Source organism: Chlorocebus sabaeus, chromosome 1 (genome assembly GCF_047675955.1).
Source record: "Chlorocebus sabaeus isolate Y175 chromosome 1, mChlSab1.0.hap1, whole genome shotgun sequence".
Classification (NCBI taxonomy): Eukaryota; Metazoa; Chordata; class Mammalia; order Primates; family Cercopithecidae; genus Chlorocebus; species Chlorocebus sabaeus.
Window position 1 is genome coordinate 124,855,591 of NC_132904.1, and position 12,454 is coordinate 124,868,044.

General features: G+C 36.0%; 1 protein-coding gene across 5 annotated transcripts in view; it reads right to left on the bottom strand.

The window, feature by feature from the left end:
• Positions 1–12,454, bottom strand: part of ARHGAP32 (Rho GTPase activating protein 32) — a 304,654-nt gene that overhangs the window by 102,615 nt on the left and 189,585 nt on the right. For all 5 annotated transcript variants that reach the window (XM_038004998.2, XM_073022239.1, XM_008021489.3 and 2 more), the window contains 2 exons: positions 1,971–2,108; positions 58–150 (listed from right to left, as the gene is read on the bottom strand). In XM_038004998.2, coding sequence (XP_037860926.2) covers positions 58–150; positions 1,971–2,108 — 231 coding nt within the window. The remainder of the gene's footprint in view (positions 1–57; positions 151–1,970; positions 2,109–12,454) is intronic.

The following is a 12,454-nucleotide window of genomic DNA, read 5'->3' on the forward strand; positions in this document are numbered from 1 at the left end:
TTTCTTAAGTAGATAATTTAAATATACATTTTTCACGAAAAGTGAATTAGGAAATACCTCCATCCAGGTAAGGGCGGGCCCACAGTTGATCTTGTTGCCAGCGATAGCTGAAAGGCGTGACAGGTAAGCCATAAGCATCTGAGTGACCGACTGAAAAGAAAAAGATTCAGTGTAACTCTGAGGAAAGATACTATGTTCTCTGGCAGAGAAAACTGACGGTTTCTGGAAGAAAAAATCTATAGATCTTTAGGCATTTTAATAGTTACAGAGGATTCTTCACAGAAACTCACCAGTAGCACTATGGGCACTTACATAGCAACTCAGCCCCGTCTCATGCAGAGCTTCAACTTCTAGCCCCTTATCAGCGATCGTACTATTCCACGGTTTCTAATTTCATCACTTTCTATTTTTGTACTGAATATGCAAAAAGATAACTATAGCAGATCCATATCTGGCGTTTCTGCCTAGATTTCCCCTACTACTCGGAAACCCTTTTCCCCAAGACCCACTGTCATCTTCCATGAACATGGCTGTGGCAGGAGCAGCCATGTTCATACGTGATCCTACACCACGGTTCAGCTGACTGGTCCAGGAATATGCCCTAATATTAGTTGGACCAATCAAGAGTTAATCCAGGAATTAGGACACAGATTCTAGCTCAGTTTGGCTGCTCCCTTAAAAGGGGATAAAAACCTGGGACCTCTTGGTGGTGGCCATGTTTTAGGATAATCTGAGAGAAAAAAATGAAACAGGAAAAAAATGAAATGAAGCAGAAATGAGAAATGCAGATAAAGGGACTTTTAGATTTTCTATGGTACAAAGAGATCCGTGTTTTAAGACACTCCTGAGACCCTGCTGCAGTGTCCGTTATATTTTAACACTTAATGAACCCACTAAATCTCAGAACATGGCTTTATTTAGATCTGGTGGGAGGAGTGGTTTACACCAATTTTTCATTATTTTCTTGCATCCACTCTCTCCTCCTATAACTCCCATCGACAGAAACCGCTCTGGACCTATTCTCCATGACTCCCAACTGTTCTCTCACAACTTGCTAACTTTCTGTCCCTTCCAGGGGTTGTATTCTTATTATAAATGACTTGGCTTGATCACCCAACTCCCTGACTTTCTCTTCAGCTGGGTACATTCTGCATGGAGTTCAGTCATTCAGGTTTGCTCTTATTAAAATTAATGTAAATGATCCTATATTCGTTTACAACATCTCTGATTTTATTTATTTAAATCCATTTCATGGATGTGACAGCTTCATTTTCTCTCAGAGGATAGTAATCATCCTTCGAAAAGCCTTGTTTGTACCTCTCGGTTATTTTATTTCTTCAGTTTCTATGTGTAAACTTTCTAGTCTCCCTATGCTTTGCAGTCATGCTGCACTTACATGTTTAGGCTATATTTACTCTTCCCCATAAACTTTATCCCATCTACTTTTAAAGATTCCTCACAATTTTTGATTCCCTGATGGTACTTTTGGTTTAACGATGCTATAAAGAACCTCTGTTTAGAAATCTTTTATGTTTTTACTAGACATTTTTTGCAGGGGTGAAGGTAGGTGCATACACCCAGCATGCTGTCATAAACTACTCAAACAACACTGTTTTAATATGGATTTCTTTGATATGAAAGGCAACGTTTTTCCCTATTTTTGCTTCCATTTTTATGTGCTCTCTGGAGAATGATTTGCTTTTATATATTGTTTGTTTATATATTATGAGTTGTTTTCCCTTATAAAATTATGCACTGAACCTACTCTAATTCTAAACATTATATTTAACATAATTCTAAACATTATATTTAACATTACTAACTTTTCAGTTATGAAACAGGTAAGTAGTCCCAGGAGTCATCCTGAGTGTTCAATATAAGCTTTTGTTTAGTATACAGACAAAAATTTCTGCAAACTCATATATAGTGATTACCTTTGTACTAAATATACTAAAGTACTAAATGCTTACCTCTGGACTGTCCTTCAGGGTGTCAGAACGGGGAAGCTCTGAGAGCTGGGAAAATCTTCGGTCATAAATACATAGATGAAGATGTTTATCAAGTACCCGAAAATCTTCATAACTTCTTTTAACAATCCAACTTTTTCCCTATTGGTAGAAAAAAGAAACTCATATAATTCATCTCTATTGGGAAACACTTAAGAATCAGGCCTTATTCTATAACGTTATTTTATTCATGAGATTTTATATTTTCTAATGAGAAGTTTCTCTTGATAGTTAATAGCTAAAACGGCGAAACACTCTAATGAGTTATATTACATTAAAAGGCCAATAATGGAAAATAAGATAGAACTCTCCACCAACCCTCTTCCTACTGCTGGTCAAACTCCACTGCCTCACTTTCAGAACAATAACTGCTAAATGGTTAAGATAACATGTGATCTTAAATCTACCAAAAAGAAAAAAAAAACCATAAAATAACTTTGGGTAGGAGAATATTAACCAAAATTAAAGAAAAATAAAATCAGGTTTTTGATTTGTTACTAACAACATTTTCTCTGAGATCGGAAATATACTCAAAAACCAAAACTAATGAAGTCTTCCTCCATAAACACTTGATATTCACATAGCATCTAGAAACCTCAGCTCTCCCTGCCTCTCAGGGCTTCTTCCCTTCTTTGCCCAATCTCACAAGCTCATTTTTTAAAATCACACTCCGAAAGGATACTTATTAGATACTATCTTCCAATCTTCTCTTGAATCTATCACTTCTTGTTCAGTCCCATAGCCCAAGCTTCAGTAAGGACTATCATCATTTCTTATCTGAAATATTGCTAATATGCTTTGCCTTTGAACTCCTCCCCTACACCCCCAACTACAAAATACAGTTTATCAGCTCACACTGCAACAGCAAGTCCTTCAAAAGCTCCTGTGGTGAGTAATGATGAGTACATCCCAACTGTATAGCATGTAGTTTTGCAATTTAATCTAATTTTATGCAGAGTCTTTCGGCTCATAAAAATCTGGAGGGTCTGAAAGAAAAAGCCTTCAGAGTAACCAGTTCCTCCATCTGCCCCAGACAACTGGAGCGGAAACAGAGGGTATCACCTCACGACAGGGTGCTGATTTCTAATCCAAGTGTATCAAAAACTAACATGATAAACTTGCATAATCCCACTTTGGGCTGTAATCCTCCATGACATAGACAAAAAACCATTACCAGCTCCCTCTTTCAGGGCGTTCTAAGAATGAAATAATAGATGTGGCTGAGACTTCTACACTTGACCTTGGCTGAAAGGCAGAGAAGCAATGTGACTGAGACTTTTGAAGAACAGTGTCCTGATCCATATTCTGAGAGATGCTAATTCACTAAGTCTGGAAAGGGATCCAGTTAGTTCTGATGATTAGCCTGAATTGAGGGCCACTGGTCTACAGGATTAAACCCAAGCTATCCCCACATATCACAGCTTTTATCATCTGGGCCCTGTCTATTTCCAGACTGATCTCACTGGCTCCTCCTCCATGCCCTTTCTTGGCTTCCAGTTATATTGAATGATTTGCACATATTCGATTCATGAGCTGAATGTTCATTTCCTTGCCTTCATGATTCTTTAAGTGCTGTTTGTTCTTCCTGTCATGTTAGCTGTTTCTCTGGTGCTTTGCTCAAACAAACTCCTTTATTTTCTCAGTTCTATCACTACCTTCTACCCAAAGCATTCCTGGGAACCGCCAAGTTATGATGTACAAGCAACATTTTATTTCAAACTTGCCAAACTGGTCTCCAAAGTGGTAACACCAATTTATTCACCCAACAGTAGTATATGAGTTCTCACTGCCCCCAAATCCTTGCAATTCCTGGCATCATCAGAATTTACAGTATGCTAACAAAACAGAGATGAAATAGTATCTTCTTTTAATTTACATTCCCTTGATTATGAGTGAACCATAGCATCTTTTCATTTGTTACTAAGATTTCCTTTTGTATGAATTGCCTATTACTACCAAAATCCTGTTCATTTTCTCTATTACAATGACTTTTATGTATTGACTTCTAGAAGATTTTTGTTTATTAATATTCCAGAAAAATAATCTTTATAATTGACATGTATTGTAAAACACTGGATCCAAGTCTGAGACTGTCCCCTCAATTTACAGTACCTCATCAAAAAGAAGGAATATAAAACTTTATTTCCTTCTTTATGAATATAATCACAGATTAGGTAGTTTGCTGAAATTTTCACATAGATATGTGAAAGAACAAGTATGAAAATAAGTATCCAATAAAATAATTTAAATTTTCATCTGAACAAGAAGGCCTTACAGCCATCGCCCATAGTATTTCAAATTTATCCATTATATCTTCTGATTTGGGTTTGGCCTACAGTGTTTTTAAAATTGTATTTGAAAACATTTAGGTAGAGCACAGCAAACACAAGTTTGCCAATGCCATTACCACACCCAGCCATTTTCCTTAACTAACATTACCTATATAGATGCTTAATGTATTTAGATTTACCAATTCCTGAAATAAACACATAGCTAATAGCTTGGCTCTAGGACCACAATGTCCCAATTGTGAATCCTGGTTATTTAAGAATTAAATGAAATAAATCAATGTAAAGTACTTAGTAGTAGGCAGATAGAAATAGCTCAATACATGCTAGCTATTACTACTCTTTTTTAATTTGGAGAACTTATTCTGGGCTGAACCTACCAAAAGTAGAAAACAAGGTTTCCAAACAAATTCTCAGGATATTTAGCAGAACAAGCAAGCAGTCACCAATGCTCAACAACTTAAAAGACAAAAGAACATTCTTAACAATTACTTTTCAGTGCATCGAGGTTTCACTCAGCTACAAGTTAATATATCTTTAGAGATCAAAGACTGTTTTCCATATTGGCTGAACCATCAGCTTCAGCTTTGGAGAATAAAATCTCAAATTTAACATTATTATGTTGAATAATTCAGCATGCCCTGGTGATCATTCATTTATGTTTTGTTTTTCTGCTCCATTTCACAAGAAGATGTAAAATTAAGCTTCAACTCCAAGCGTGTGTACAATTATTCCACGGTATTAAAGGTGAGAAGAGAAATGACCTGCAATTTGGTAGGCTCACATTTATTACTCCTTTTGAAGAAGTGGTCAAGATCATTGAAATGTAGTCCTACATTTTTTGGTGCCTGGTGCTTGTAGAAGAGAAATTGGCTCTGCTTCTAATCCTTTTTCAGTCAACACTCTTTAGGAAATACAGAGTGCTCTGGTGTATTATAAGGTAATCTTTGCTAGTTGGAATATCATTCTCCCCTTGTCTTACATAATAGATTTCTAGAGCTACATAAGTGTGAAACAGAGGAAAGAAAGAAGAAAAAAAGAAAGAATGAGAATAGCAGCCAGTAATTGAGAATGCAGGATGTGAATTTACACTCCCCTAGGCTACATGCTAGTCACTTGACCACGATAACTATTCCACACAGTTTCCTCATCTGTAAAATGGGGAGGCCAATAGCACCTGGGGTTGTCAGAAGAATAAGTGAAATAATCCACATAAGGTGCTTAACAGACTCCCTGGAAACCATTCATGAAATATCAGTTATCACTACTGGTATTTTTCGCACTGTTAAAGCTGTCTGGAATAAAAATAACTTTTGCATGCTATAGTGCTCATGTATCTACCATGCATGGAGTGTAGCAGGCAAATATTAGTTTGGTTAAATTGTTAACACTAGAACAATGCCTCCACTAATAAAGATTGATTCTGAAAAAGGTGTTTAAACTTCCAAACTGATCGATTTAGGAGTTCTAAGATGACAGTACAATAATTGATAACAAGATTATGAATAACAGATTTGTATTTAAGTTTATGTTGCAATGTCTTATACTTTCTTAGCATTAATTCCTAAAAATGTGACATTAGCAGAAGCTAGGTTAAGGGTAAATTGGGTATTTTTGTACTCTTTTTATAGCTTTTCTGTGAGTCTAAAATCATTGTGAAATGAAAAGTTAAACACACACAAAATTCCTAAAAATTGACAGGTTGTACCAATTTTTACTGTTTGGGTCTATTTCAATGCTACCTCACAAATACTAAAAATAATGACTTAAAAATCTTCCAGTAGGTAAAAAACTGTATCTTCTCTTAGTTTGCCTTTTATTGACTTAATGAAGCTAAACACAATTTCATATTTCTCAGTCACTTTTATTCTTCTTTTGTAAAAAAACTATTCATATTTTTGCCAACCTTTCTACTGAGTATACTGTATATTACTACAACTTATAACATTAAACTACAGTATAATTGTATGTTTAATCAAATTATTTGATGGGACTATTAGCCTTTTGAGAGCTGTAACAGACAGTGAGTTACAGTCAAGAAAATTCCTCGAATGTATACTGATGTTAATTACTAAATGGTTTAATACACGATATTGAATTTTCTGCTTAAAAGACCTCAAAAAGAAATTAGTCTTGAATGGGATTATATACAAAGTAAAAAGCTTCTGCACAGCAAAGAAAATGATTATCAAAGCAAAGAAAATCTCCACAGATTGGGAAAAAATACATCTTATAAGGGGTTAATATCTGAAATATATTTTAAAAATTCAAAGAATTCTACAGAAAAAAACAAACCAAAAAAAACCCCAATTAACCAATGGGCAAAAGCACTGAACAGACATTTCTTAAAAGATAACATACAAATGGTCAACAGATATTATGAAAAAATGCTCAATATCACTAGTCATTAGGGAAGTGCAAATTAATACCACAATGAGATATCATCTTGCATCTGTCAGACGGCTATTATCAAAAAGACAAAAGATGGTAAGTGTTGGCAAAGCTGTAGAGAAAAGGAAACAAAGGAATCCCCATACACTTTTGTTGGAAATATAAATTGGTACAGCCATTTTGGAAAACTATATGGAGGTTCCCCAAAAAACTAAAAATAGAATTACCATATGACTCAATAATCTCACATCTAGATATATATCCTGAGAACTTGGAATCAATATGTCAAAAAGATATCTGCTCTCCTTGGTTCACTGCAGCCTTATTTACAATAGCGAAGTTATGGAATCAACTTAAGTATCCATCAATGGATCAGTAGATAAAAACAAATGTGGTATACATACACAATGGAATACTATTCAGCCTTAAAGAAAATCCTGTCATTTGCAACAACATTGATAAATCTGGAGGACATTATGCGCAGTAAAATAAGCCTGGCAAAGAAAGACAAATATCACACAGTCTCACATGTAAATGTGAATCAACTAAATTCACAGAAGCAGAGTTGATTGGTGGTTACCATGGGCTGAGAATGGGGAAAGTGAAGAGATGCTGGTCAGCAGGTACAAAGTTGTAGTTAGGAGGAGTAAGTAATAAGTATTTAAGGTAGAAAAAATAAGTAACTTCAGAATATGAATCACTAAAAAAAGAAATGTGCTGGTCTTATTTGCTTCAGGTATTCTTCCAATAGAGGTATTTAAAAAATATTTTTAAAAGAGGTATGAAAATATATTGTTATAAGTTTTTATTTGTTCTGCCAGCTCAACTTCTAGTTCATTTGGTTTTGTGTTACCAAGTACCACATGGAAATGAGAAGTCATTCAAAAATACATTTGTGATACAGTTCCATTTCAGAAGTGATCAATGTCTGTCTAGTTACAAAGTAATCATTGGACTTCTGGTTACTGGTCTGCTATGTAACTAGCTCAGAAGTCGCTACTCCATCCTAACAAGTGAAAAGCTGAACAAAGTGAAAATCGACAGATCTTCCTTAAATCTGTCACAGAAGTGGGGTCACAGAACAAATCACTATCCCCCTCCCAAATTAGAGGCAGACAGGTAAACATAAAGAATTGCAACTTACCCAGAGCAGAAATCCACAAGCAGAAACCTCTGTGGGAATAAGTGCTAGGGTTGAAAAACTTAACCTATAATTGATAAATTGCTAGAGGCTCAGGGATGACAAATCTGAGCATTAAAAATTCTAGGAGAACCTAGTCACTGGGGAGCCACACACTTTTGTGAGCTCTACTAGGTCCTCACAGTAAATATCTGAAAAAATCTCCTTGTGCTCTTAAGAGGGAGAGGAGACAATAAACTTTTGAAACACACCCAAGTACTATGCTTTTAACAAAGTCTGCCCTCAGGAAAAACTCTTACCACAGCCTCATTTTCTGGAGTAAGAAGAAAATCCAGCTCCAGCTTCTTTGAGCTTTCCACTGGGGAGAAGGGGAATACTAAACTCCAGCCTGCTCCAGTCATCCTGTCCTACCTAAAGGTACAGGACAGAGGGTTGTGGACTGAGATTCACGTGTGAAGTTCACAGTTCAGAGGCACAGGCTCACAAAAAGACTGAGACCTAATCACAGGATTACAGAATGCTTCTCCCCCACACACACCTTACCATCACATTACGAACAGGCTATTTACTATACTTCTTTCACCCAGTACCTTATGTACACCTTCAACAAAAAATCACAATGTGAACTAAAAGGAAAAAAATACCATTTAAAGAGACTGAATAAGCATCAGAAGAAGAGTCAAAGATGGCAGGAATGTTGGAATTATCACACCAATAATTTAAAAGAACCATGATTAGCCTGCTAATAGGTTTAAGGAAAAAGTAGGCAATATACAAGAACAGATGTAAGCAGAGAATTGGAAATTATAACAAAGAATAAAAAAGAAACGCTAGAGATCAAAAACAGAAATGATGAATGTCTTTGATGGATTCATTAGTTGACTAGACGCAACTGAGAAAAGAATTGGAGCTTAAGGATATCACAATAGAAACAACCAAAACTGAAATGCAAACAGAAAAAAGACTGAAGAAAAGGAACAGAACATCTAGAAACAGTGGAAAAACTACAAAAGGCATGATACATACATATTGAGAATACCAGAAGGAGAAGAAACGGAGAAAGGAGCAAAACCAGTATTTCCAGAATAATAAACCACCGGTCCTGGAAGCTCAGCTCAAAATATACAAAATATATATTTTGCATGGCCTCTCATTTCCATAAAACAGGATAAATTGCATCACCCTCCTCAAAACAACTTCAGAAAATCCAAGATACAGAAAATATCCTGCAAGAAGCTGGAAGGGTGTGGGGAAACACCTTTATAGAGGGTCAAAATCGGAATTACATAACATATTCTCAGAAACCACAGAAGAGAGTAGAGTAAATGCTTTAAGTGTTAACAAAATAACCCCTACCCAGCAACCTAGAATTCTGTACTCTGCAAAATTATCCCTCAGAAGTGAAAGAGAAATAAAGCTTGTCAAACAAAAATTGAGAAAATTTATGGCAAGCAGATCTGCTCTGTAAGAAATGTAAAAGAAGTTCTTTAAAGAAAAAGAAAATGATATAGATCAGAAACCTGTAGCTATATGAAGAATGGAAAAGTAACGGAGAAGAATAAGGGAAGGTAAAATACAACTTTGGTTCGTTATTCTTAATTGATATAACAGATAGCAGTTTGTTCAAATAATAGCAACAACAATATACTTGACTATGTATGTTTCACATATATATATGGGTACGGGGGTATGTGTATATGTATATATTTATGTATGATTTCTATATGTAAAATGAATGATAGTAATAATACAAAGGATAGAGAGGAATTACAAATAATTTTTATTACAAGGCACCTGCACAATCCATGATGCAGTGTAATTATTTGAAAGTGAACTAGGATTAGTTATAATGTATACCACAACCTCTAGTGCAACCACTAAAAAAAAAAAAAAAATTGTTTTTTCTTTTTTTTGAGACGGAGTCTTGCTCTGTCACCCAGGCTGGGGTGCGGTGGCGTGATCTCGGCTCACTGCAACCTCCGCCTCCCAGGTTCAAGCGATTCTCCTGCCTCAGCCTCCAGAGTAGCTGGGACCATAAGCACATGCCACCACGTCTGGCTAATTTTTTGTATTTTTAGTAGAGACAGGGTTTTACCATGTTAGCCAGGATGGTCTCGATCTCCTGACCACATGATCTGTCTGCCTCAGCCTCCCAAAGTGCTGGGATTACAGGCATGAGCCACCACACTTGGCTTAAAAAAATTTTTTTAAATGTAATTGATATGCTAAGAAAGGAGAGAAAATGGAAACATATAAAATGCTCAATTAAAAACAAAAAGAGAATAGATCATAAATGTTTTCACCACACACTCAAAAAAAGGTAACTGTGAGCTGATGGATATGTAACTTAGCTGCAGTAATCATTGCACAATGCATACACATATCAAAATATCACATTCTACCCCTTAAATATATGTAATTTTTATTTGACAATTATATATATACCACAATAAGTTGGAAAAAAAGACACAAAAAGGAGACAAAGTATGGAAAACAAAAATAGGGACAAATAACAAAGGCAATAAATACAAACAATGACAGACAGATATTAATCCAACTATATCAATAATCACTTTAAACATCGTGGTCTAACATACCAATTAAAAGACGAATTGTCAGAGTGGATCAAAAACAGGACCCACCTGTCTAAAAGAAATCAACTTTAAAGATAAGACAGATTAAAATAAAATGATAAAGATATGCCATACTAATTTTTTAATTAAAAAAGCAAAAATAGCTATATTTACTTCAGTCAGAGCAGACTTCAGAGCAAAGAAAGTTATGAGGGATAAATAGGGGCACTGAGTAATGTCAAATGGATCAATACTCCAAGAAGAAATTAAACAATCTTTAATATTTATGTGCTTACAGACTATGAAAGTACTATGAGGCAAATACTGATTAAATTGCAAAGAGAAATAATTATAGTTGTAATTATTTAACATCCTCTATAAGAAATTATTTAACACCCCCCCCCATTAGAAATGAATAGATCCAGTCGGCAGAAAATCAGTAAGAAAACAGTTGACTTAACGGTACCATCAATCAACGGGATATAATTGATATTGATAGAATACCTTAACAACAACAGATTACACACGCTTCTGAGGCTCACTGCAACAGTCACTGTATCTTGGGGACCACATTCTGGGGCATAAAACATACCATAACGAGTTTTTAAAAAATAGAATTCAAAATATGTCTGCTCTCAGAGTGTCAGAGGAGTCTGAACCAGAGGGACTCATCTTGAAGAAGCGCTGGGTGAAATGAGGCTGAGACCTACTGAGCTGCATTCCGAGGAGGTTAGGCATTCTAAGTCACAGGATGAGACAGGAGGTCGGTACAAAATACAAGTCACAAAGACCTGGCTGATAAAACAGCATGCAGTAAAGATGCCGGCCAAAGAGATGGTGATGAAAGTGACCTTTAGTCACCCTCACTGCTCATTATACACTAATTATAATGTACTAGCATGCTAAAAGACACTCCCACCAGCACCACAATAGTTTACAAATGCGACAGCAACGTCAAGAAGTTACCCTATATGATCTAAAAATGAAACGAACCCTCAGTTCTGGGAACTACCTACCCCCTTCCTAGAAAACTCATGAATAATCCAACCCTTATTTAGCATACAATCAAGGAATAACATAAAAATAGCCAACGAGCAGCCCATGCTGTTGCTCTGCCTATGGAGTAGCCATTCTTTATTCCTTTATTTTCCTAATAAACTTGCTTTCACGTTATGGGCTCTCCCCAGATTCTTTCTTGTGCAAGATCCAAGAACCCTCTCTTGGGGTCTGGATCAGGACCTCTTTTCAGTAATGAGACCACAAGGAATTAAACTATTAGTCAATAATAGAAAAAATTTCCACAAGGAATTAAACTATTAGTCATTAATAGATAAAATAGTTGAAAAATATCAAAAAATTTGGAGATCAAATGACACACTTCTAAATAAAACACGGGTAAAAGAAGAAATCTCAAGAGAAATTACTAAATATTTTGAGCCAAATAAAAACAAATATACAACTTACCCACAAGCAGTGCTTAGAGAAAAATCTATAGCATTGAATGCACACATTAGAAAAGAACAGAGGAGAAAAATGGTGGCTAGAAGGCAAGACTAACTTGCAGTTCCCGCTTGGACAGACAGAACAGCACATGGAGACTCACATCATGAACTTTTGCTCCCAGAAACATCACAGGAACATACCAGGAAAACCAAAAGCATTCACAAACCCTTGGAAAAAAGCAGTTTGCTGCTGCAAACTCCATGAGACAGCCAAAAAACAGTGAGTGTCCAAAGTGTGAAATGGGGAAGTCTGCCTCTGAACATACCTCCTCACTGGGGAACCTGAAAATCCAGATCATGGAAGAAAGATTAAACCTTACTTAGAGTAGAAATGAATTTAGAGAGCTGAGTGAAACATAAAAGTAGCAGCAGCAGCTGAAAGAGCCCTGTAGACACTTTACTGGGCACTTCCTGGTCCCTAGGGAGGCCCAGGGAAGCCATTTCTGACTTTATCTCATAGGGGTTCTCTGGGAGAGCTGCCAGTGGAACTGGGGACAGACCACAGGAAGAAGGAAAATTCCAGCTCAATTTTGTAATAACGTTGACGAAGCAC